The sequence below is a fragment of the Brachyhypopomus gauderio genome, chromosome 15 (genome assembly GCF_052324685.1).
Source record: "Brachyhypopomus gauderio isolate BG-103 chromosome 15, BGAUD_0.2, whole genome shotgun sequence".
NCBI classification, from domain to species: Eukaryota; Metazoa; Chordata; class Actinopteri; order Gymnotiformes; family Hypopomidae; genus Brachyhypopomus; species Brachyhypopomus gauderio.
Window position 1 is genome coordinate 14115241 of NC_135225.1, and position 26298 is coordinate 14141538.

At 43.1% G+C, this 26298-nt stretch overlaps 2 protein-coding genes across 4 annotated transcripts; both read left to right on the forward strand.

Moving 5' to 3' along the window:
* Nucleotides 1-507: 507 nt before the first annotated feature.
* pprc1 (PPARG related coactivator 1) lies at nucleotides 508-12034 on the forward strand. 3 transcript variants are annotated; one of them, XM_076975105.1, is made up of 13 exons: nucleotides 508-679; nucleotides 3242-3355; nucleotides 3493-3642; nucleotides 3935-5789; nucleotides 5877-5930; nucleotides 6617-6677; nucleotides 6972-7099; nucleotides 7438-8107; nucleotides 8230-8427; nucleotides 8775-8853; nucleotides 8968-9089; nucleotides 9190-9341; nucleotides 11568-12034. In XM_076975105.1, the coding sequence occupies exons 1-13, from the start codon at nucleotides 521-523 to the stop codon at nucleotides 11666-11668; spliced, it is 3843 nt and encodes a 1280-aa protein (XP_076831220.1). In that variant the 5' UTR covers nucleotides 508-520; the 3' UTR covers nucleotides 11669-12034. The 3 variants fall into 3 exon arrangements, with proteins under 3 accessions (XP_076831220.1, XP_076831219.1, XP_076831221.1); XM_076975104.1 differs by having other exon boundaries at nucleotides 509-679; nucleotides 3239-3355; XM_076975106.1 differs by lacking the exon at nucleotides 508-679 and adding an exon at nucleotides 2160-2258.
* Nucleotides 12035-13084: 1050 nt separating this feature from the next.
* Nucleotides 13085-26295, forward strand: oga (O-GlcNAcase). The gene is made up of 16 exons (XM_076975381.1): nucleotides 13085-13848; nucleotides 14835-14886; nucleotides 14990-15087; nucleotides 15181-15311; nucleotides 15404-15575; nucleotides 15670-15768; nucleotides 15865-16149; nucleotides 16295-16453; nucleotides 16591-17225; nucleotides 18160-18334; nucleotides 21609-21694; nucleotides 22674-22778; nucleotides 23359-23450; nucleotides 23554-23746; nucleotides 23831-23990; nucleotides 24355-26295. Exons 1-16 carry the CDS (start codon nucleotides 13686-13688, stop codon nucleotides 24489-24491), a joined length of 2742 nt encoding a protein of 913 aa, XP_076831496.1. The 5' UTR covers nucleotides 13085-13685; the 3' UTR covers nucleotides 24492-26295.
* The last annotated feature ends 3 nt before the right edge of the window (nucleotides 26296-26298 follow it).

The following is a 26298-nucleotide window of genomic DNA, read 5'->3' on the forward strand; positions in this document are numbered from 1 at the left end:
AGAATTATTTTACCATTTACCACAAACTTACATTTTCATGACCACAGAACACTGCTTCAGAAACAATGTGTCACATATACAGGGTCTTTCACCATTAACTATGCTGAGGCCAGACGCGTTCTTGCATTCATAGGGTGTGCAAATAATTTAATCGAACTAATAATTCAATGTATGGGTGTAATTGAGGAAACCTTTGCTGAAATGGCATGATTATTATTAGATTATTATAATGAAATCTAATATTATATAATTAGATTTCATTATAATAAATCTAAAAAGAATAAATTAATAAACTAAAATAAACGAAACTAAATTAATACACTACATTTAAAGAAAATATTGCATGTAAAAGAATAAATAAATAGAATTTTGGGATCGGATTGTTTATTTAACTACACAGGTTGGACCAGTACATTTAATAAACGGAAATGGGATTTTACCTTTCAACTTCTCGCCGAGGCGTTGATCTCGCGGACGCTATTTGGGGGCGGAGCTAAGCGTGTGAGTCGTTTTGCCGGGAATGCAAATACCACGTGTCCCCAAGCCGGCTGGAAGTCAGTGCAGTTTGATTCACGTTTTTACAGAGAGGAGTTGTAAGATGGCGGCACGGTGGGGAACAGGCGAGGAGATATTAAACGCCTGTAACATGGAGTATTTTTCAACATCCAATATTTACGAGGTGATGATAACTTGGATTACTTCGTGGTTAATTCTGCATAATCTTAGAAATGTTGTCATTCTTCGCGTCGCTCACAATTCACCGTAAATGCGTAGATGTAGCTGCATGGGAAACTGACACGTGGGTTATGATGGCGAGATGGTTCTGGACGTTCTCCGTTCCAGATGTTCGCCAGTTGATCGTGGGGTTTCTTAAAGTAAAGGCTTGTTTTGGGTCTCTTTGAAATTATTTATGAAGCGTCCACTTTTAGCTGGTTGCCACTTGGTTACTAAAGCTAGGTAGGGTTTTAGCCATTGGAAATGTTAGCCACATGTAACCTAGCTAACTAGTTACCATGCTAGCTCCATTCAGTTATAGATGCATCTTTTCCAAATACTGTGAAGTTACTTTATTTGCATGCTTTATTCTGAGGAGCTTGTCAGGTGATCGTATAATTGTTCGCAGGTTTATTCTAATAACATGTCGGGCTATAACTTAAGGTGCGGTTCAACTGAGGCAGTGTTGGCATGATGTTTGCATAAGTCGCATGACTGGCTTGCAGTCAAGTCCAAGACGTGGGGCCTAGTGAACTGATACATTATTACTATGCCTTTATATTACACAGCATATTACTAAACGTTTTACCACTCGCATTTGTAGCTAGCTATATTTCCATGTATGTTGAGGACTGGTTTTTAAACTACGTTTTCAAATAATCCACTCCCACGTGGGCTTTAAACAACGCGGTGTGCGCGTGTGTGTATGTATGTGTGTATGTATATATGGCTCTGTGTGTGTGTGTATATATATATATATATTATATATTGATGTGTGTGTGTGTGTGTGTGTGTGTGTGTGTGTGTGTGTATATAATATGTATGATGTTTTGAGGAAGACTTCACAATGTAGTTTCGATTTTCAATGATTTAATCTGCATATTTGCACTGCATTTTCTGGAAATCGTGACCAGTGATGCAGCCAATGGCAAGTGTTGTTCTAACACGCCACAGTGGCACTTCTGATCGTAGCAGTGCAATAGTTCCTTTGGTTTTGGTATTGCTAATCATGCTATATATAAAGGAATGAGATATTTTGTTCATTTATAGAAAGTTTATTTCGAATCACAAATCCAACGGGCAGTGCAGTTGGTATGTGTTTTTTTTTTTTTTTTTTTTTTTTTTGTTTATTAAATCCATCTATTGCAGTCAGTCTTTCTGACTTCTGAATCTATGTATGCTGGCGTCAGTGTTCAACAAGATGCCGATAGCATAGCTGCTGTACTGAAGGCACCTAGGAACTCCTAGTGAGCGTGTCGTACTGAACACGTGTTAGTGGGTCCGGCCGGCGAGCTCCCCGTACTTGGCCCAGTAATGCAATGCGGCAGGAAGACGCGGTGCAGCGTGCACACGTGTGCACGTGCGTGATCGGTCTAATTCTCGTTTCTGACGCACCCCGTCTCGCTCCACGTTTAACCTCAGAGTATTGGTACCACCTAATGCGTAATGATCCCAAACTCGGTTTTCTGGAGTTATCGCGTTTTGGTTGTGTCCAGCGGTTTCACTAGTTAAGGGATAAAACATAGACCGTATTCAAGTCTTAGGTATGTTGTTGTAGACTATAGTTATTAGATAATGATTATAAGTTTTAGCGTTTAACGGTTTGGGGTTTTGTCACCCATATTTGTCATGACATAAGAATGACATGAACCAAAGTTATTTGAGTCCAGATGATCATAGGTTGGAGCGCTTAGTTTCGGCACAGATGTCTTCATATGTGAAGTGAGCCGAATGTCACAAAAGTGCAGATATCGAGTGATCAGCTACTAGTCACCTTGCTTTTTCATGTTCAGGCCACACCTAAAAATACTGCTGACATGTAAAAATGGCTAAAATGCTGGCTAGTCCCTCATGTGTTCACTGCTTTTGGTATATCACAGGGTTCCCACAGCTCCTTGAAATCGTTGGAAGTTTGTGAATCTGAAAAAATAAGTCCATCCTCTGCTTTATGAGGGAATTGAAATCATTCTTCATTAAGATTAATAAACTTGAAAAATGCTTTGCAAAAGTTTGGTCATCCTGTAGATTTTATTGGTGAAAATCGTTTGTTCAATCGGCACTGCATTCTAGTGTTTCCTGTACATAGTTAACGTGTGTGTAGCTGCTTTACGTGCCTGCCACCTACTCGCAGGTGTATTGGTAAATTGCCAGTCATGTTGAGTGAAGTTTTCGTTAAATCAGCGCATAGTGCAGATTTCAGGATGCGTGGCTTGAAATGTGGCATTTGGTCTTTTAAATTTGTTTTGTGATAAAATATTCAGGGGTAGCAGTAGGTAAATGCCGCTAGGTGTAGTCTGATATCAGTATTATAATTTACAAAAGTACTGATGTAATTAAGCCCTGTAGATAATTGAGAATACTACAGACTGTGGGGAAAATGAAATGTTATATATTATATACTATTATCTATGTTTATTTTATTTTTATTGTTGTTTTTAGCTGAAATTGGCCATCTCCTGTTGAAATGACCCTTGCAAGAGGGCTTGATTATTGGGACAGACTAAACCTGTTCCTCCTGTTCCAGCAGGGTGAAATACTCCAGGGCGGTCTGTCCGCCCTACAGCACCACGGCCTGGACAGTGCGTTCGAGCCCTGTTTGGATTCATGTCTTCTGTCCATCTTCGATTCCCCTGATGGAGAGGTACAGGCATGTTTACATGAATTCCTCCAAAACAGTTTGCCACAGCTGAATCTATAGCTTTAATAGCTCATTATAGCACCTTCTGGATGATGATGATACTGGAGCCAGATTCTGTAGCTTTTTGTTCTCTTTCTCAGGTTAAACGTGGCATTGAAGAAAGTGAAGCAACACTGCTCATGGCTCTCACCGAAACACTTGACAATGTAGAGGATGAAAACTTTTCTCCTTTTGACACCCTGCCTGACACGGAGCTTTTCCAAGGGCAGAGAGCCCATGAACACTTACTGGTACGCAGCTGTGCTGGGCCTCCTCGGTTCTTTGTCTGTCCTTAATACATTTACTCTTCATTGTCAGTCTGCAGTGTGTAGAAACTACTGAAACAGCTAAATTGACCCAATTAGTAAACATAGACCTATGTGATGTTTATATTTATGTAGCTACATATTCTACCATTAACACCCACAGACAAGTAAGTCAGAATGCACTACATGGTAAATTATGATGGCTGTTATTATTCTCATGTTAGATTTGGCATAAGCTGGTGCTTAACACTTGGTTGGTCTTTTTTGTGTTCTACAGAGAAGTGCCAGTTTAGATGATGATGCTACTTTTTCCACACGCATGCAAGATTTGGATACATCACTGGACGAATTGGACTTGTGCCTTCCCATATCCTTGGAGAAGGATGGGGAGAACATGTCTGTTACTCTTGGTGACCTAGTCAAGCACATGCATCCATATTCCATGACTTTGTGTTTGAATGGAGAGGAGCAGCTTCTGCCCACGGGTGGAATCGTGCTTGAGGTGGTGGATAAGGGAGAACATGGTGAGCCCATCCTGGCCATCCCTGACCTGAGCTTCCCATTCCCTCTGCTGAGAGAAGATCCCGCAGAAGTAGAATGTGCGGTACTGGGGAACAGTTCGAGAAACGCAGAGCTTGAACCCCGTGACGTCCCGGCAGAGGTGGCCATCTCCTCCACAGTTCCAGTAGTAGACACCGGCAAACTAGAGAATGAGACGGTTAAAAAGCATGAGAAATCTTTGGGAAAGTGTTCACTCAACAGGAAAAAGAGACAGAAAGCCAAAGAGGTCAGTCGTGTTGACCAAAGAGTTTTGAGGAGTGCATCATCTAAAAAGGCAACACCAGAACCCATCAAGGCATCTCAGGAGGAGCAGAAGAAGAAAAGGGTGACGTTTGCTCCTGTTCTCACTGAGCTGCGTCAAGCTGAAGATTCATCGGGGGTGAAACAAACTGAGGTACATGTCACAAAGAAAAACCCTTCCCCAACCTCAGTAACCCCAACGCCCACAACTCTTGCCCAGGCTAGTCAGGATGAAGTCATAGAATCAAATAATATAGATGTAATGAAACCCATTCTAGCTCAAGAGCCTCTTGAAAAGTGTAAAGAAACCGATGCAGCTTCAAAGCAGGGTTGTCCAGAGGTACAGCCAAGTGAACCCAAACCCAAACTGCTAAGTTTGGAGCAGTATCGCCTCCTCCGTCAGCAGAAGAAACTATGCCCTCTGGAAAAAGCTAGCAACAACAGCACTAAATGGCCCACGTTGCCAGAAGCACCCAGAGACCTCCCTCTGATTCCCTGCCTCCCTGTCCCAAGCCCCAGAGACCCACGTCGCACCGCTACTACTCCAGTGAAGGAGCCTGCCCCTGAAAACATGCCAACATGGCAGCCAAAAGGCCCGGCTGTCCCCCCGACTCCTGAGGCCTTACTGATCCCGCCAGCTTCGTTACAGTCTTCCTCTAGAAAACCTACTCCTCCTAAATCAGCCCCTCAGTCTCCCTGTAAACCTTTACAAAACTCAGCCACTTGCACGATCCCTTCAACACTGCCTAACCCCCAGAATCTTCCCGTACCAACCTGCGCGTCGCAAAACACTATTGCTAATAAAGTCTCCCAGGCTGGTGAGCAGGTCCCAGCTGAAAATACTGTGTGTCTACCAATGGTCACTACAACTGGAGCTCATCAGAGCCCCCATTCAGCCAAGCAGGCAAATTGTTTACAAGAGACCCCTTCCACGTGTGATCAGGTTAGCGTAGCGACCCCATCGGAAACTCTCTCAAGGATTCAGGATGTGCCAAAAGCTGAGATTACAGTCGCCACTAGAGACACTACAAGCGCCCACATCGCCGAGACTGCTGCCTACAGGCGATCGGATGCCGTCTCCCTAAAGAAAGAAGCCGTGCGTGGTGTCGGAGCCCCTGAGCCAGTGAAATCCACCCTGCCCAGAGGCACCGGTCCCACGGTAGCCGCCCAGCACCATCTCAAGCCCACATCCACCCGGGCTTTCATCACCTCCGCTCCGGTCCAGGCCAGGATCGTGAAGCTGGCGGAAGAGATGAGGGCGGCTTCCGCTCCAGTTCCTAAAGCGCGTGGTCCCACCTCAAAGCTGGTGGAGTCCTTCGCCACTGAAATTGGTGAGTGGTCCTCCAGGGTGAGAGTCAGGGTGTCATTCTCGCTGCTGTGACGCCGACTGAGAACAGACGTCTGCCTTCCCGTTTCAGGTATTGAAGCCGCTGACCTCACCAGCCTATTGGAACAATTTGAAGAGACTCAGCGTAAGTGATATTGGGTGTTTGGGTTCTTTTTTTTCTTTTCTCACCATTTTCTCCCAAATTCTGGGGTCTGTACACCAGTTCTTCGGTCATGGAGAGTGCAGTGAGCATGTGCTACCAGTCCTCACCAATAAGCCCAGCATGCACAAAGGGTGCACTTATTTATACATACATGCATACATATATACACCCACAGAAGGCACCTCCGAGCTCGTTTCCAGGTTTCTGTGCCTCTTTAAGAGAGGGCGTGGTGTGGCTGTGAGAGGGACATAGGCCCCTCCTGAGTGGCTGAAACAGCTGCTGTGTAATTATGCTCTCTGTGCTGCTGGAATTCTGCCCTGTTAGCAAATCCATTTTAACTCTGTGTGTGCTGCCTTTGTCTGGGTGAGCGGGTCAGCAGAGTGGGTGGGGGTGGGGTGTGTGTGTGCGTGCTGGTGCGTGTTGGTCTAGCAGCTCCGAGGAGACTTCTGACTGTGCAGCATACACCCTCATTGACACAGCATGGCAGTTTTCCAGTAGCTCACAGAATCTGAGTACAGTATTCATGACCAGGCGTTTTACGTTGCCTAGGAGGGGCTCGGCTTTAACGCGCTGGCATAGTCGCCTCGCAGAGGGCAGCCGAGGGGCCGCCATGTTAAGTTCATCCTGCTCTGACCCTGGACACTCACCAGCTTCCATTTCCTTTCCAGCCAAAGAGGAGCGCACTGTGACGGAGGTCTGTGGTAGAGCAGCCGCTGTAGGAAACTCCAGGTGAGCGCACGAGTTACCCTACAGCCCCAGAGCTGCTCTCCCTCCCCAGACGTTCTCTGGGTGGGCATGTGACTGTGGGACGTGTTTTAGAGAGATTTTTGTAGTTTGTTGATTTCTTTCTTCAAAACCAATACCTACCGAAAACAGCAACCAAAATGGCTTCCAGCTCCAGCGATTGACGCTATACAATTCAGTGCAACCTCGTTGTTTTGCAAGTGGCGTCTTGTTTCATATCACTGTCTGAGTTTCTTGCTGTTTCTTTTTTAATTTCAAATCCCATGTCTGTCTTTTCAGTGCGAAAGAGCAGGCCGAGACCAAGGCCCTCAAGAAAGAGCAGGCCGAGACCAAGGCCCTCAAGAAAGAGCAGGCCGAGACCAAGGCCCTCAAGAAAGCTTGCAGTCCTGACCTGGGCAGCACTGCAGGTAATTAAACACAAACATAACCTGCAAACTGGCTGTAACATCACTGTGTAACATTACTGTTGTTCAAAGGTTTCTGCCCTATTTGTTTGTGTAATTACACAAATTTTAGGTAGTCATTTCTGTAGTATTGTGATATCCTTTGCTTCCCTTGCATGATGGTGATCTTTTGCAATTCTGTTATGAAACAGAAAAAAAATATTAAGACGCAATGGTGGGTCCCAGTATGATTTTGAATGGCTCTGCTTCTATTTACTTTGAGGAAATCTAAAGAATACATAATAATTATAAAAGTTTACCTAAAGTGCCCTAAAGGAAACTCCTCCCCTTGTGTTTAATAGGCCTGACTCCGCCAGCCACACCTCCCCATCAGATGTGGAAGCCACTGGCCCCAGTTGCATTATTAGGAAAACCAAAGAAATCTGAAGTGCCCAAAGTAGCTCCAAGCACGGTCATCACCGTAGAGCCTCGGCCCTTGCCTGCAAGCAAGCTGCAGAGCCCTTATACCCTGGGATTGCCCCACGCGTTTGCCCTAGACCACGACTACTGCCTCTTACCTAAGGACTCCCGCCATGAGCTGGGCAATCGCGGGAACATCAAACAACCTATCATCATCAAGGTTGGTGAGCTGCCCTCCACCAACAAGGCAGGTCAGCAGAGCACCCTCAAGCCCCCTCCCATGCCCAGCTCTGCAGGAGGTCTGGAGAAAACGCCCAAGCCCAGTCGCCCCCTCACGCGGGGGAGCCCGTGTGAGCAGAAGCCCCCATCGAGAGCAATCGCGCTCACTCCGGATGCTTCGCCAGACCGCCTGGATTCGGAGGGATCTTTGCAGGACGAGGGAAGTGACACGCAGCAGAGATTCCAAAGATATTCCGAACGCTCATACGGCCACGAGAGAGGCCGCTCCCAGAGAACGTACAGGAAACGTGTGTGTAGCAGCTCTGGATCCAGATCCAGCAGCTCGGGGTCCTCCAGGTCCCGGTCGCGCTCCCCACCACCGCCCAGGAAAAGGTGAGGCACACCGAACTGTGTGGCAGATCAATGCCGTTTATTCTGAATTGATGCTTTTAGTTTTACGTGCAAAGTGTGAGTTTTGTGTTCGTGTGTAGTCACAGTTGTTCATGTTCCCACAGGTGTAGATCTGGCAGTGGTTCCACGTCACCTTCTAGATATCGCTCCTGCTCCCAGCTGTCTTCCTCTCCTCGCCAACGCAGGTCGTCGTATTCCAGCTCTGGGTCCTGGAGCCGTAGCCGGTCCAGGTCCCGATCCCGGTCCAGATCCCGGTCTCGCTCTCCTGCTCGAAGACATCGACAGTGGAGCGGCCATTGCAGGTTAAAAAGAAAACAAACTGAAACACTGTTGTACAGCACACGTGTGTCGTTACTCTGTGATCGTGAACTGCAGAGGGAAAAGTTATCAGAGCGCCTGTGCAATCTGCCACGGAGGGAATGGTACAAAATCTGGACTTGTTTAGACTATGCAAGCTTTGTTGCTCCAGTCAGTTTCGAAGAGTAATTGATTCTGCTTAAATAAAGCATGCAGAAGCAGCCCAGTAACAATGTTTTATTTCATTATGCTGAGATTGGAAAGGTGTTTGACCTACAACCTTAATGACCATTTTGTAAACTGTAGGAACGCAGTAGCACACATTTGCTAATTTATTGTATTTCTGTAATAGCCCTACCCGTAGGTCCTATGACCGCTACGATTCAAGAGATTATAATGAAGACACAAGAAGACGCAAGGAGAAAGCTATTGTGAGTAGATGTTTGGAACTGATCAGAGCACGTGGACAAAAAGCATCAGATCAGAGCTGAACATGACATGACTGGAGCAACATTCAGGATCTCTAACCAGAGTGTCGATTGCAGGAAGAGCGCAGAGTGGTTTATGTCGGACGCATTCATGGAAGCATGACCCGCAAGGAGCTGAAGGAACGTTTCTCCTTCTTCGGAGAGATTGAGGAGTGCACCGTGCACTTGAGAGAGCATGGGTGAGCACAGTTAGCACTTCCTGGTTGCTACCACAAATTCGCCCGCTCGTCTTTGATGACTATTAGAAGTTGAACTCTGTTGTCAAACTTCTTGTTGTAGTGACAACTACGGCTTCGTTACATACTACAACACGAAGAATGCGTTCGAGGCCATTGAGAACGGGGGCAAGCTCCGGCAGCCCAACGAGCTGCCCTTTGACCTGTGCTTTGGGGGCAGGAGGCAGTTTTGTAAAAGCAATTACGCCGACCTGGGTGAGTTGGACCTCATGTTGTAACTGCCAGTGGAGTTTTTTGGGTGGTTTTTCGGATTAGTTTGTGAAACTTGATACTGGTCTGTTGATTCAGGTTAATCTGAGGTTGCTAACCTTTGTAGACTGGTAGTCAAAGATGGTTAGAGCCTTCATCTCACACTTGTGTGAACATGGAACACAAATGCAAGCATGGTGATCCTTCAAATATAAATACTGTGTCTGTGTGTGTTACTGAAATTTACTGCCTCTGTCTTCACCTGCTTTGTTCTGAGCATCTCAACTTGTGCGCTCTTTACACAATAATATACACTATAGTTAATTTTCCTTTCTTCTTTTATAATATGATATGGACAGTTAGCTTTTTTCCAGCTTCATATTCAACATTACGAGTCTACTGAAACTGCATTCAAACTTTTGTGATTTTCTTTCTCCTCCAGTCAGGTTTCTGCTGTTCTTTCTCCTTTTCCCGATCCTAAATTTCCTTTACTCAGTAAACATAATACTTTTTTAATCATTCAAGTTAACAAGCTAGTTAAACTCTACAGTAGGGCTGAACGATTTTGGAAAATAATCTAATTGCAATTTTTTATCTATAAATTGCGATTGCGATTTAAAATCGCGATTTTTTTTTTCCCCCATTGTTCCACTTCAGGAAACTCTGTTTCGGCATTTTTTATACAGCTCAGATACAGGGTTGCGTGTGTGTGTGTGTGTGTGTGTGTGTGTGTGTGTGTGTGTGTGTGTGTGTGTGTGTGTGTGTGTGTGTGTGTGTGTGTGTGTGTGTGTGTGTGTGTGTGTGTGTGTGTGTGTGTGTGTGTAAAAAATGGACTAAATTTAAGTATTATTATTATATCGTGATCGATCGATCGCCTGTGGTTGGCGCCAGAGCGAACTACTAACTTTTTAGTCTAAGACGCTCAATGCATGAGAGTTGGCAACCCTGCAGGTATAGCAACTTGGCTAAAATATGTGCGTGAGGGCATTTGGTAGCGCATATCCAGTGTGTTTAACAAAGCCATGAAGCCGGGATTGTTCACTACATTAACGGACATTATGTCTTTCACTATGAACTCCGTTACTGCCCGAGTTATTTCAGCGTGCCACTTCCAATTATATCCATAAGGAGTTACACTTTCAAATGGTTCGGTCAGTGAACCCTGTCTGCTGGACCGCGGTCAAGCTATCCGCGCTTTCGCGATTCATCTGCGCTTTAACTCTTATTGCGCCTATATGCGTGATTTTACGGTATTTCGCTGCTCACCGCATACTAAAGCTGTATAAGCGCAGAGAAACACTTTTGCGTATTTGAAGATGCAGCACTGGTCGTTGGCATTTTAGCCTTACAAATATGAGGCTTTGTGGTGTTTTTTTTTTTATGCTGAAGAAGGTTTGTAGTGTTTCCTCGCATCGTAGCGACAGTAGCAAGGCACGTTTTACACAGTACCTGACGATGAGCAGCATCTTTTAAAAGCCAAAGTAATTTCACACAACTGATGTGCTGCCCCTCTTTGGTATTAGACTTTCAGTAGTGTCAGCTTCTGTCGAGCCTGAAGCCATTGTGCAACAAGTTAAAGTGCACTGTGTTAACTTCACTTCTCCACCTCCCTGCCTCCTGCTCGGGTTTGCTCCGTTCGTCCTCGGCTCGGCTCGCTCCCAAGTCACGTGACCAGTTTAAATCGCAGCCTGTGCGATTAGACAATCTCGTTTTAAAAAATTGCGAAATTATCGCAAATGCAATTAATCGTTCAGCCCTACTCTACAGCAGTGTATAAACTACAGCAACATCCAAACCAGTCCAGCTGTTATGACCTGCAAAAATGAACCTGTCTATCACGTGCACTGCTGCAAACCCTGCTGTGGAGTTTTCAGGCTGGGTCTGTGATGGTATCAGATCGGTTTCCTTAAATATTTCACAGATATCTGATCCAGCATTTTTGCTGATACCGGCCCGATTCTGATACAAGACCTCGAATCAGTGCCATCTCTCCTAGAGACTTGCAGCTAGACATTACACAAGTGCACAATTTACATGGATGTTGTGTAGCTTTATTACATGAGGAGATGGACAAACCAACTCGGACAGTTTTATAAACCGTATACAACCAACCACTCCCTGTCTTGTCTTATATCTTATTACATTTTCAAAGTCTCATCTCACTTACTTTAAATGGTGCCTTTACTCCTGTGGCCGTAGTCATTGCAAACAATCTCTTCTGTTTTCTTCCAGATTCAAATCAAGATTTTGACCCAGTCCCTGCAAAGGGCAGGTTTGATGCACTAGACTTTGACACTTTACTTAAGCAAGCTCAGAGGAGCCTTAAAAGGTGACGCTGAGGGCGAGGCCTCCGAGGGCAGAGAAATTACCTCAGTGCTGCAGGATGACGCACACTCCTTCTGACGCTGCCATTCAGTTCATGTCTTTGGTTGTTTTTGTTTTTCCATTACTGGTTTTGTTGCCGCAAGCTTACACCTTCAATTGAATGAAGATTTGTATGAAAAATTAAAATGGGGAAAAAAATTTAATACAGAACATAATGTTTTCAAATGGAAGAGTTTTTAAAGGAAGGTTTATTTAATGTTTAAACTGAAAATATGGGATACATTCTAAGAACTAAAAATGTAAGTGGATCAAGAGTCTTCTGTGAATTTACATTGCTGAATGTATTTCAACACGATAAACCCTTAAAAAATGCATTTTACTTGTGTGGCTTTATTTTGCTATCAATCTGTACCACATGTGCCACAATGTCCACTTGGAAGCAATTTACAATCTTTGTTAAAGAGAAGTCATTCACAAAGAGAACCTACTTGGCGAAATGTGATTAGATTACATGAAACTGAGCTTGTCATGTACACATAATATCCATAGTAATCATACACTGAAGGTAATTGCAATTTGACTACGCAAGTGCAGAAGAAAGGTACTGTACATATTAATGTATGGACAATTTCATATTGATATTGTATCATTAGTGATGTGTAAATAAATTCCAGAAGATGATAGGAGCAGCACTGACTGTAAAAATTGAAACTTTGAATTTTAGACCTGGAAGGTTGGGAATGTGTTGCCTTTGATGTAAGCAGTTCTCACTAATCTTTCAAGGGCCTAGGGGTCACTGGCGGAGCAGCTGCCTTACAATGCAGTTATGCAGCCAGTCAGAATGCTCTGATGGGGGTGTGCTAATTGAATTCTGCAGCGATCTAAATGACACCAGTGCCAATGCAAAGAGCCAGATGTTTTGCAGTGCTAATCAGGGTGATTAATTTTCATATGTAAGGTACATTCTGGTCTATCGTCAAGGTAAATTTCATAAATCCACTTGAGGTTAAAAATAGCACAAAAAAAATTTTATGAGTGCATGCCTGTATCAATACCACCACCATATCATGTTTTCAATAATTAGACATTTTTTCAATTTTATCCAAACATTCTGTTGGGAGACCTTTAATTTAAAAAAACCGTAATAGCGCAGAGATATTATATAGGGAAGACGTACATCACATTCAATATCCGGTGTGAGAAAATTGTACATTTTATGAGAATACTATTTAGTTGAAAATTTACTGGTTTATTTAAATTCTCATTTCTGTCTGAATAATATAATACAAACGCCCGTGTAGATTTAATGAATTCGTAAACCTTCTCTCGGCGTCCCTATCATAAGCACCGAGTGTGATGTCTCGCAGATTTTAAGCAGTCTGTACTAAAGACTAGTTTTTTTACGCTTTCAGGCCGGTTGAGACTGGTTTAAACCAGTCCTGTGAGTCTGCGCAGTAAGTGTAAACAGGAAGAGAAAAATTAGCAGCTATATGTTCTTGAACGCGATGTACAAAACGTTATAGGTTGCCACAGTCGTTTGTAATTAACTCGTGATAGTCCGTACACGAATTGTGTTCCGCACAGGATCCTGTTTGTGCGGCTTTCGAAGGAATATCGACCAGCGCATTAGCTTGAGAAAAAAACGAGCCAAGTTAATGCAATTCGTTTGGCTAGCTAGCAGCTCTGACAGGCTTGACGTTACATAGTAGCTTCGCTAGCTAGCTGCGTGAAATATTGGGGTGGCTGGGGAAGACGGTTATTTTCCTCGACGCTGTAGGTGCTACAACGGCCATTAACGGTCCTCTAAAGCAAGACGGCCTCTCGTAGTTCGCTAGCTAGCTTAAAAGCGGCCACCGAGATCTAACTGGCATTTCGTTTAAATTCGTTACCTGCGAGTCGTCGCGATGGCCTGCTAAACAATCTGCTAATAGTTCAGTGAGCTTTTACGAGAGACTCGGGGAGATTGGACATTAGTCGCCTTGATTATAGTACAGTTGGAGGTGTTTAGAGAGTTTGAGTAAAGAAATGGTTCAGAAGGATAAAATAGTGGAGTCGTCGCAGCCGGACGGTGATCCGAGCCCAGGAGGAACGGAAGCTGGTGGTGTGGACGTGCAGGGTTCTGTCGAGCAGCCCAACGTTGTGGTGGAGAGAACAGGCCGAAGAAAATTCATCAGCGGTGTGGTTGAAGGTGGTCTCATTATTATAATTACACATTTTATATTATGATGTTTTATGATATTTTGATGTGGGTTTCTCTGTCTTTCATAATTTACCGTTTAGCTATTGTCCAAATTTGTAAATTCCTCTGGAATGCTTGATCAGATCAACTTCCATAGATTTTAACCTGTTTTCAATATTATGTTAATGTTTCAGTGTTCAGGTACCAATGTCTCACATACTGGGCCCACAATGCACAAAATTGTAGTAGTAAGTTACAAAATGGTGTGATGGAACGTTTTACATTTCCTTTACTCCTTTACTACTGGGCCTGCATAATGCAACCAAAGTCCAAGGAGGAACATTAAAACAATTCCTCTTTTTTCACAGTGCTAAAGACAAGTGTACTAGCACGCATGACTTCACGTTACCTTCTTCAGTTAATCAGTCTACTTACTTCGGTTCAGAAGGAATAAGCATTGCCATCATAGTAGCAGAGCAAAGGGCATGGTTGCAATAGAATCCAGTGTCTGTGAATAATTAAAAGTTCACTGCTACAAATTCAGGTGTGGTACAATAATTCTGTGTCAGTGCTCAAGTGGACCCCTATATTCACATCTCTGATGAAACAGTTCTGTTTCCTGCCTGTGAAGATTGCAATGGAGACACAGAGACGCTCAACCAAGGGCTCCAGCTTTGCAGTACACCACAAACCCCATTGGCTCAAATAATCACTATAAGTAGTCATGTCATTAGCAATTGGAAATCAACTTTTGATTTATTTATTTTGATCATCTACCCTGAGGTCCTGAGGTCACTGTTGAAATTACCCCAAACACATTATTTCATTCCCCTCCCCCACCCCATTTCACTTTTATGTGTCTTTTGTTGCACAGGATTGGACATTACCACCTCAGCAGGTTTTATCTAATGCCCCCCCTCCCTGACTTTAGTTTTCTAGTTCATCATTTATATTGAGCATATTTGTAAATGTATTTGTATGTTTGTTTATTACAGGCTTTTATGGCAGACCATGGACAATGGAACAAAGGAAGGAGCTTTTTCGGAGGTAGTGTAGTTCTTACCTTATGGAACAATATTGTTTACTGCACTTTAATTGTATGATAATTACATTAGTGTACCTGAGTGTTTCTTATTTTGCTTTTTTCCAGGCAAGAGAAATGGGGACTGAACACGTATCTGTATGCACCAAAAGATGACTACAAACATAGAATGTTTTGGAGAGAGATGTACTCCGTTGAAGAAGCAGGTGAACAACTATTGTCAGGCTATGTCTCTTAACAGATTGCTTGTCTGCAGCTGAATATAATATTGATTTAATTGTAATTTCTCTACTTTAAAGAACAACTTATGACTTTGATAAATGCTGCAAAAGAGCAAGGAATTGAGTTCATCTATGCCATCTCCCCTGGTCTGGATATAACATTCTCAAATCAGAAGGAGGTCTCTACACTGAAAAGGAAGCTAGATCAAGTAAAAATACAACTTTTCTACATTTCTGAAGTTTTCCCATATATTTTGTAGTATGGAATTTCTTTTATGGGACTTGTTATTTTTAATTGCAGGTCTCCCATTTTGGGTGCAAGTCCTTTGCTTTATTATTTGATGACATTGATCACAACATGTGTCCCGCTGACAAGGAGGTTTTCAGCTCATTTGCTCACGCACAAGTGTCTCTTACCAATGAGATCTTCCAGTATTTGGGTGAACCCGAAACCTTTTTGTTTTGCCCCACAGGTAACATGGAGGATTTATTTTTATTAGTATTCTGTAAACAAGGCTCTGTTGTGATCTGTATCCTGTAAAATGAACATTACTCTGCTCTTTTCAGAGTACTGTGGCACATTCTGTTACCCCAATGTGGCCCAGTCGCCCTACCTTAGGACTATTGGCGAAAAACTGCTTCCTGGCATTGAAGTTCTGTGGACAGGTAAGATTCTTTTAGAGAGCACTGTATCTATGATTAGACATAGTGACCTTATGGTCTGTATTATGGATGTGATTTTTTTTTTCTTATCCCCTCTAGGTCCAAAAGTAGTTTCTAAAGACATTACAGTAGAATCTATTGAAGAGGTAACAAAGATTCTGAGGAGGCCTCCAGTCATCTGGGATAATATTCATGCTAACGACTATGATCAGAAGCGCCTGTTCCTGGGACCCTACAAAGGCAGGTCCACGGAACTCATCCCTCGCCTAAAAGGAGTCCTCACAAATCCCAACTGTGAATTTGAGTCAAACTTTGTGGCCATCCACACACTAGCCACATGGTACAAATCAAACATGAACGGAGTGAGAAAGGACGTTGTCATGAGTAAGATGATATTTTATTCTTTTTGCTTTTGACCCATTATTTTAAAGTCATAACTTAATAATTACTTGAGAACCTCGTATTTTCATGTGTATTGATTTTGCTTATAAATGGGAACAAATGCTTCTATTTTCATGTTTTTCCTCAGCCGATAGTGAAGACAGCACAGTGTCCATCCAGATCAAGCTGGAGAATGAGGGTAGTGATGAGGAACTGGAGACAGACATCCTCTACAGTCCACAGATCGCCCTCAAGCTGGCGCTCACCGAGTGGCTCACTGAGTTTAGAGTCCCTCATCAGTACAATAGTAATGGCGTCTTTTCGCTTTTTTTATTTTATTTTATTTTTTTCTCCATGAAGTTGTCAGTACAGCATGTACCATGTGTGGTGTCTGGTATTTATGAAATGGAGCCACAATGTATGCCACTGTTCTTGTTTTGGCAGGTCGTCAAGTAGCTCATAGCGGAGTGAAGAGTTCCTCTGTTGACGTACCCTCGCTGTCTGCTCCATCCCTGGGCTCCTCCACCATAGTTACCACAGTCTTCCAGCAGCCCATCATGAGCCCTGCTACTCCTCCCGGCGAGGAGCCGCTCGCTCTCCACAAAGAGGAGGACGAGGAGGTTGTGGAGGTGGAGAAGAAAGATTCGGACGAGGAGCCCATGGAGATGGTGCTGGAGAAGCAGGATGAGGTGGAGGATGTCAAGAATGTCAACCAGATTCTCACAAAGATCGTGAAGGCGACTATGACCGAGGACCTCAAGCCCATGGACACGGACAAGGAGAGCTTAACAGAGTCAAAGTCCCCAGAGATGTCCCTTCAGGAAGACTCCGGGAGTGATGTGGCACCCATGCAGACAGACGAACAGCTGGGTAAAGAGGTGTTCATTCCAGGACCCAATGAGAAGCCCCTGTACAAGGCTGAGGTGCTCACCCTGGAGGACCTGACCCTGCTGGCTGAACTCTTCTACCTGCCCTACGAACATGGCCCCAAGGCAGTGCAGATGCTCAAAGAGTTCAACTGGCTAAGGGCTAACAGCAGCATCGTCAGTGTGAACTCCAAATGCAAGGAGCCAGAGAAGGTTAGTGGTCTAGTATAAAGAACTGTGTAAATGTGTCTGCCGTGGTTTCTCTGGTTTATTTTAGTACTGCTGTACTCCTAATATACTATGTGAGTACATGGAAATATATAAGTATGTAAAAATATATTCTGGGATACAAGACATGCACAGTTTTACAATGCATTGTCCCCTTTTTTAATATTGTGGAAAGGCCTCCTTTGCTATATAACATTTATTGAGCATAAACCATGAATAAAGCATTGGTCAGCCTAAGCATATAAATGAAGATGTTGATATGAATGGACAGCTTCAGTATGAAATATGACTTAAGAAGGATTTAGCATGAAATAACTTAAGTGTTCAGTATGAAATGTGATTTATGATGCACACACACACTTTTTACATGTCACTACATTGCAGTTCTCTATAGTGCTGATGGGGAGATTTGAAATGGAGCTTATTTGCTGTGAAATAATGTAGCATCAAATATATCAACTTAATTTATTTTATTAAAACATTTATCACAGTAATTCCAGCAGGTTTTAAGACAATGTCTGATTTATGCCATTTTGGCCTAACAAGAAATTGTGCAAAGTGTCATAATTCTTCTAAGGTCAATAATTTAAACGCATTTAGCCCCTGGGGGGGATCATCTAATAACCTTCGTTTTAGCTGAAGTATCATACTGGACTAACGTAAGAGCCGTTCTAGATGTTCTGCTGAGTTGAAGCCTGGGGGATTATCAAGGAAGGCATGTCAAATTGAGAAATGAACCGGGGCCAAAGAAAACAGGGGCTGCAGTGCAACAAAATGGAGGAAGTGCAGTTCCTGTCATCACCACTTGGTGGTGCTTATAAAGCAAGAAATGGGGATTATCTACTTACTGCTATTTCTGCTGCTATTTGTAACAAATGTATATATTTGTATTGATTTGAGGGGCTTGTGTCTCTGTCAGGTGACTGAGTGGCACACCAGAGCTGAGAACTTTGAGGAGATGTGTTGCTCCGTCATGCAGATGTTCACCAGACTCTCCAATTCGGCCAACAGGACCATTTTGTATGACCTGTATTCCTATATCTGGGATATAAAGAGTATCATCTCTATGGTGAAATCATTTGTCCTGTGGTTAGGTAGGTATAGCTCTGCTACTCAGCACTGCTTCTCTCATTTTTTGTTTGTTTGTTTTTTTGGGTTGGTTTGTTTATTTTCATTTTTGTTCTATACCACCTATTAAATATTAAAAGCACACTTAAGTATCCACTAAAATAGTATAACAACCACAGTGACTCAGTCCTTCCCCAACAACATAGAATATTTAAACGCACAGGCAGTTGAATCAAGCATCTCGTGTATTGTTTCAGGTGTCATAGCAACATCTGTAGGAATTCTGTCCCTGTCCTGCGTTCTTCAAACAGATGGCAAAGCATTTTTAGACTGGATAGGGTGCATTATCACATCTTACTTTATGCCTTTTCATAGGACAGCAATATATCCATTCTGTTCTCTCCCATTACGCAAGCATGCACATGCACCTCTTTCTTGTGGAAGGCTATTTACAAAGGCTGAGACAGGTTTATGCAGTCCCTTTGCATACGTTTCTTTATTTTACCATTGTTTGCGTAAATACTATTCTCCTCCTGAATGCTGAATGACTGAATGCTGTCTCCATTGCTCGGCTGTTCACCACCTCTTATCCGGTGTGATAAAGTAAAGTGACACACAGGTGAACCTCAGTGGGCCCGTGCCTGAATAAGCACGAGGAATACGTTACGATCGCAAGACCTCTCCTAAGTTAAAGTTTGCCAGTGTGGTTCCTGCTGCTTGCTGTGTGTCCAGTATCATTGTGCGTTAACTCAGCAACACCTGCTGCCATCTCTCTGGATCAAGGGGCTGATGAAGGAAAGTTGATGCCCTACTACACCCTAGCGCGCCGCGCATGCGAGCTTGGCCAGCCTAGCGGCTGTGTAAGGCTATTCTGGTGCGTCACGAAAGACTTCACATAATTATACCTGCAGTCCATCGCTGCTTCTTACCAGGGCCTAGGGGGATTATTTTGAATATAAAATAGTCCTTCTAGCGTATCTGCAATTGAACAAGATTGTACTCCACACAAAACCTGAATGGATGCTTTACTCTAACTGTACTTGTTTTGGGCGGGGACAGTACCTTTCACTGAGTGTGTACTATGGCGGGCAGTCCCCATACGTATAAGTAATGCTTTGTGTAAAGGTTTGCCAGTGACATGGAAACAAATTTTATACTTGGTTATATTAAAAAATAAACTAAAGTCTCCTCCTGTATTGCCTTATCTAGCCAATGCATTTATGAAGTATTTAGACTTTTTAATGAGTTAAGATTCTGTGCAGTAATATATTGCTTAGTAGGAATTATTATACGCATTTTGATAATGACATTTTGGGGATTACTGTTGTACGGTTAGAGTACTGTATTCCATTCCTAAATGGGTATTTGTTGGAAGTTGATTGAGTAATTATAGCACCAGCATGGCCTGGGTTACCTTAGTAACCACATTTCATTCACAGGTTTCTGTCCAGCTATATGAAAAAGCAACACAGCAGGCAGCAACCAAAGCTGGTCAAGCCACATCTCAGTTTGGGCATACAGTAACGTGGTGGTGCTGAGGGGGCTGCACGATATCCTGCAGATTCTAAGGCACTCTCTTTATTGACGTGTATACTACAAAACAACAGGCTCTTCCTGAGTAAAAGCAGCCTCTTGCAGAGAGGGAGCTGTGCTTTTGGGAGCCCCCTAGGGGACCTTTTGGAGAGTGCGCCCCCTGTAGGTGCCTGTAAGCCAGGCAGACAGCACAGCTAAACGCATCCAGCTCTTCTGCTCTGTGCTCCTTTGCTGTGAAGCATTGCAGATGGCAGTCAGTCAGCGCCTCACTGCTGTTGTGCTGAATCCACTTACTAACAAGCTCTCCTATTGTCTTCTCCCTTCATTATGTACAGATGGAAGAATCCTCAGCACAAAAGTTTCTACTGCTATTGGATGGACAGTGGGCGATGTATGCACAGTGCTGGCGTTATCGGTTTTCTTTTGGGGGTTTAGTTGTCAGGATTTTGTTTGGATTTTTTGTCTTTTATTTTTGTTTTTTTCCTATTTGTTTGATTTTTCAAGATTAAGTAATAATGTTTAGAGAGGACGACTTTTGTTTGAAGTCACATTTGCGCAGCGATAGTTGAAGGAATAAGTGTTAACCCCAGATTCTCTTCTCTGGCAGCTCTAACGTGGTGTTTGTTTCTATCAGTAGGCCTAATTGAGACGGCCCCGACCAGCCGTGAAGGCACCACCTTAAGGGAGTCACACCGGGTCTTTGCTTTATATGTAGTAATATATATATTTCTAATCGTGATGTGCTTCCATAATGGAGAGTGGTGTGTGAGCTCCCCTCAGATGGTGCACGTGTGCTGTGTCTTGCCGTTTCATCACAGGATGTTCGTTAGGTGTCCCATATGATTTCCAGTGTAAATGAGAGCACTTTGACTCCTGTCTCTGCGCTGCATTTGTCTTGTTACATGACTTTGAGTTCCGGTCCCTCTGAAGCATTGTTTGAAATCTAGTTTTTATTTATTTTTATATACTTTTTAAATTAGTTTGCTTTTCCCTACAACATGTGTGGTTACTGAGCATTCTCAGGTTTGCTGTGTTGAGTGAACTGTTTGAAGGTTAACCTAACTCCTAATACACCTGAAAAGGGGGTTCACCAATATGCACTCCACTACCCTAAGAAGGGCACTTTAGCCCTATATAATAACCTGGGCTCAATGTCTGGATCTCTTGGGCTGATGAACTGTGCTCATTGGTCATGTGACAAGGCAGATAGATGTAAATGTGACTTCAGATGAGGTGTTGACCTCAGAGGGGCTTCAGCAGCTGAAGCTTAATTCATTACCAGCAAGTCAGTGATGTTGAACGCAAAAAAATCTCTAAATAGACTGCCGTTAATTAAAAGAGGGGCAGTTTATAAGAAACCGCACCATTTTTCAACATTTCTTCTAGCATTAGGCAATTAGTTATTAGATCTCCGGTTAAAGACTTCCTATAATCATTCACCACAATCACTTGTCTCAACAGGCAGTGATTTTAGATACTGTCCCACAGCCGAGGGCCTGATTCTTTAAATAATTCGGTCTTGCATGTTCTGTTCACATCTGCGATTGCCCCCTATAAATCTAAGCTTTAGCTGCTTAAGCCCAGAAAACCTAGCTTTGAAGCGTTTTTCTTTTGTTCTAATGCAGATATTTTCTTTAACTAGTTCATAAAAAGCATCGGTATTTCTTTTTTCAACCGAGTAGACACCATTGCCCCGTACCCCTTTATTCCTCATTTTGGCTGAAAGCCCCTCATGTAACATTCTCCGCTTGGATCTGATCTCAACAGGGTGTCGTAGTCAGTCCTCAGCACAGTTCTTAAGTGGAGACCAAGAGCCCTGGGCCTTTAGGGGCGGTCTAGCGGGAGAGTTCCAGGTATCCAATATTGAATTCACAGCAAAATGTTAAAATGAAGTTTCTGTTTTAAAGTTTTGTCTCTGGTGTGGTTGTGCAATGCTATGGGTTGGTCTGTTTAAGGTGAGCTGATTGCTTCTGCAAATAGTTAATGGGTTTACAACAACATGCGCTTCAGAAATGCGCTATGAAATGGCTCACGTGACTACTGTCAGAACCAGTGTTTGGGAAGACGGTGCGTACTAATACAACCTAAATTGGGGTTTCTTTCAGCAACTGCCCAAAAGAGATGCCGCTTTTCCCCCCAGCGCCAGCGACAGCGCAGCATGGCTAGGGTCTTATTTTCATGACACCTTGTTCCTTTGCAGGAAGCGCAAAACTTCCCCCCTGCGCACGCCTTCGCGCTCACGTGCGCCCGCGTGTTCGCCCGCTGAAAGCTCCATGAACAAATCGCTTCTTTCAATGCATAGTAAACCGTTGACATTTGCATAATCATTATACATGCGCATAATTTAATGCAAAGAATAAATGATAATTCGACGTTTGTTATTTGGTCATGGAGTTTTACTCTGTGTGCCAGCATCACACCTTTTCTCTACAGGATATGCGCAGCGAAAACTTGCGATGCCTTACAATGGGAAAGGGGCATCTCCTTTAGCCAGTTAAGCCTTTCTCAGACCAAGCCTGCAGCCAAATATTTGCCTCTACTGTATGGTTTCTTTTGAAAACAAAAGAGGGGGAAAAAAACACAAGAAGGGTTTTAACTTTTATGCTGTTTACCTGCTCTTGCTGATCGCTGACCAGCCTAAAGAGCCGTTAAGATCCCGTTTGATAAGCGTTTCCTATAATGCCAGCATTTGGTTGAGTGTAGAGCTCTTGGGTGTTGGGTTGGTTCAGCAGGGGCAGAGGAACTCATAAGTGTCAGTGTGTATGAAGAGATGCTGAGACATGAATCCTCACGCTGGGCGACTGCTGAATATTTCTGCATTGGTCTCCACAGCGACTGTTGCCAATAGATGGGGCAAACGATCTTTTCTTCCAGCCACCACCCTCATTGCCAACCTCCAAAATCTATTCCATAAGGCCATACTTTCCTAAAGATGAGGTAATTATTGAGTACATGTGACTTTTATTTATATATATTTTATATATATTCTATATATTTTAAATGAAGACCAAATCAGAATTCAGGTTACTGTAATATGAAACCTGGATGTGTTCATTGCTGTTACTTCATTGTGTGTCTGTAACAGTACTGCTTTGTGAATGGTTGCTACTATAGTAAATCATACAGATTGGGTACCTTTATTTATATGAGCAGATTAGTGGTGAATGATCACACAGAATTCAACATTACTAAAGTACCATCATTCAATTTTCCTTAAGGTCTTAAACTGCCTAGACATGCCTACAGAAGACTCTTAACATACTGTGTTCACAGATTACCTCTGAAGGTGTAACAGTTGCTAGCATTCCCTGCTGCAGTGTCCCAGTTTAAGCAGAGCTTTGAGTTTGCGGCTCTACTGAGCCATTCTGCTGAATACGCAGTCTAGTTCACCTGTTGGCCTTCAGAGATCTGCGAATGGTCTACAGTGAGAAGCCCCGGGAGCTCTCACACACTCCCTTTATTCTCCCACTATTACCCTGTGGTTGGTTTATGCGTGTGCAAATGCATGTATTCTCAGATTGCTGTCTATAAGATCTGCAAGGAAATCTACACAGAGGGATGTGATGACATTCCTGTGCCTGAGCAGGAGTCGGACCTGATTGGAGACAGGTACAACAAACTTATTTAATTGTTTATTGCTTCTGTTGATATTTTAGACAAAACGTAGTGTTGTCTGTCTGTGGCTTGCATACAGTTGCTGTGTCTCCTGCAGGTTGGTAGGAGGGTTTCTGACCCTCAGCCCAGACTATGGCTTTGTGCTGGAGGACGAGGAGGGCATCTGTGGCTATGCTTTGGGCACTGTGGATGTTCAACCCTTTGTGAAAAAATGCAAGATGAACTGGATTCCATTCATGCAGGAAAAGTATAGCAAACCAGACTCTGAGAAGGATCTTTCTGACGCCGAGGCAAGGCCTGCTCTTCTCTCATTTAACCAGCTCTCCTTAACGCAGAACCCTTTAACCAGATAATTTCTCTCTTTTTGCCTGCAGAAAATGATGCTCAGCTTCCATGAGGAGGAGGAAGGTTTGCCAGAGTCCTTCCTCAGTAACTTCCCCTCCCTCATAAAGGTGGACATTCAAGCTAAGGTCACCGACCCAAGCGTAGCCAAAAGCATGATGGGCTGTCTCCTCTCGTCACTGAAAGCCAATGGTAAATTTGTGTTTTTTAAACAGGGATTGGTTGTTGTCCCTCAGGCTGTTGTCTGTAGTCTCCATGAATCTGGATGCAGACTCGCTCTGAAAATAATATTCCTCTGTTGAAAAGGATGTTGAACCTCGTACTATGATAATAATACTGAGCTTGTTCTTTAGATCAGTCTATGTGGTCCTCTCTCTTTTACCACATGTATCTGGCCTAAAGAAAAAAAAAGTGTTTTGACGTTTTTACATTTCAAGAGTAACTGTAAGGAAAAAGGGACAACCTTTCCTTACACAGCTGTTAGTTATAGAGAGTTAAATGCCTTTGGATGCTTTAATTTTTCTGATGGTACCTTCTCTACACTACCCTCTGTCAGGCTCCCACGGTGCCTTCTGTGAGGTCCGCCAGATGGACAAACGGATGTTGGACTTTTATGGCAAACTTGGCTGTTTTGAAGTGGCCAAAATGGAGGGATTTCCAAAAGACGTCATCATCATGGGGAGAAGCTTGTGAAAAGGAACCATTTGGAAGACTGTTAACTTTGGAAGATCTTGTACTAATCTACAGTGGTCTGCATAGAAGGTTCAGAGTGTCTCACTACCTGTTAAAGTAAAAATCAGTGACACATTTGTAATTGTTGCACCCATCGCAGGCAGTCATCGTAGCTTCCCTTCAAACAGTGCTCTTCGTAAATCCCTGAAAGCACTTGCTTCATTTAAGGTGCTTCTCATAGATACTATACTTTGCAAATCTGAGGTGGTGTGAAGTTGTGAGAGTTTGCATAAATGGATGTGTTGCCTTGTTGATGAGACGCTCGTCTCGTCAGCAAGACTGCTTGAGGTGGCCGAGTGTCATTTAGCCCATTACACCTGTCAGGTGTGGCATGTCAGCAGTCGTCATGCATTCGGTGTGGCACACGGGTTCTGGTGCGAGCACACCAGGCCCAATACACAAGATCAGAACTAGAGAAGAGGTAGAGGAAGTTAGTTTCCACTCATTCGCCATCATCTGCCTTGTTTCACTGTCTCCTCAGCAGTAATCTAAAGCAGATTCAGTTCCTGCTTTACAGTGTCTTACATTTCACAGCTTTCCATCACAAACTGAATCATTCAAGTGAACAAAGCAACCAACCTTAGATACGGTCAGTCAGTTTATAAAGAAGGATGTGATTGTGTGAATTGATTGGTTAAAAAAAAATCATACTGTCAGGGCCTGGACATGGAGGAGATAAAGGAACCAACAGAGGCTGTTTTATGTTTTTTGCTTTGTTTTTTTTTAATTATTATTATTACAACACTTGTAGCATAGCATGTGTATCTTGATGATACGTTCGTGTTTTGTACAGCAATGACTCTTGGTCTGTTGCCTTCCACAGTGGTGTATTGCAGAAGGCATGTCTCATAAAATCCCCCCCCCCCCCTTTCCCCCCTTTTCTCAAGGATGGTCTCTTCCCACAAATTGCAGTGGTCTAAGGTTGTGCCTGTTCTTGACTTTCGACAACATTACATAAACATTTTGAAAGAAGCATTTCATTTCATTAAACGAATCACTAAACTTTTGTGTAAAAGCAGTTATAGTTGTGTGATGGATAATCACCAGTTTTGAGTTCATCTAAATATGTTCCAAATTTACTGTGGCATTCAGTGAAACTGGTTAGGAAAAGGTTCCGTAATAGCAGATTACCTGTAGGCAATGTTTTCACACGGTTGTATTTGACATGTTGGTTGTTCCCTGAAATGAGCAGGATAATTTCTTTTTGTTGGTATATGTCCAGGTAATATCGGCGCTTACAAGTGCAAGTGAGGAAGAAAGTCAAGGCTAGAAACATTTTCATTCTGGCTAGAAAATGGTCTCGGGATTCATTTAAATAGGTGGATATCCTTTTTTCCAATAGGCTACCTAATACATTTTTGTTTTAAAGATCTAAGTAGAGATAATGCCATATATCTAGAAACCATCATAAGAACATAGCCTGTCTAAGCACAGTTCCAGTAAGAAAAAACAACTTTGATTTCAGCTTTTTGTACTAAGTCTAGTTTCCTGTTAACATATCGCAGTTTAGTAAATGGGCACACACAATGTATCCAGTAACCATTAGGATGAGGAGAAATGCTTCTGAGTACTTTTTTGTTTATTTGTTCTGAAAGTCAAGTTCAATTACAAGTTTAAAAAAGCTTCATTTATGAAGGCATAAATACATTCACAAAGTTGGATTGGCAACATTTCAATATTTTGGGTTGTAATTATGATTATGTAATGTAGTTCTACTTTCTGTAAGGTTTGTATCGAAGATGGTTAATAAAGTATGTTAAATAGAGGC

Coding starts and splice junctions, on each gene's coding strand:
- pprc1 (XM_076975104.1), top strand. CDS start 521: ATGCAAATACCACGTGTCCCCAAGCCGGCTGGAAGTCAGTGCAGTTTG. Junction 5,931..6,616: donor ACAATTTGAAGAGACTCAGC/GTAAGTGATATT, acceptor TTTCCTTTCCAG/CCAAAGAGGAGCGCACTGTG. Junction 7,100..7,437: donor TGACCTGGGCAGCACTGCAG/GTAATTAAACAC, acceptor TGTGTTTAATAG/GCCTGACTCCGCCAGCCACA.
- oga (XM_076975381.1), top strand. CDS start 13,686: ATGGTTCAGAAGGATAAAATAGTGGAGTCGTCGCAGCCGGACGGTGAT. Junction 22,779..23,358: donor CATACTTTCCTAAAGATGAG/GTAATTATTGAG, acceptor ATGTATTCTCAG/ATTGCTGTCTATAAGATCTG. Junction 23,991..24,354: donor CTCGTCACTGAAAGCCAATG/GTAAATTTGTGT, acceptor ACCCTCTGTCAG/GCTCCCACGGTGCCTTCTGT.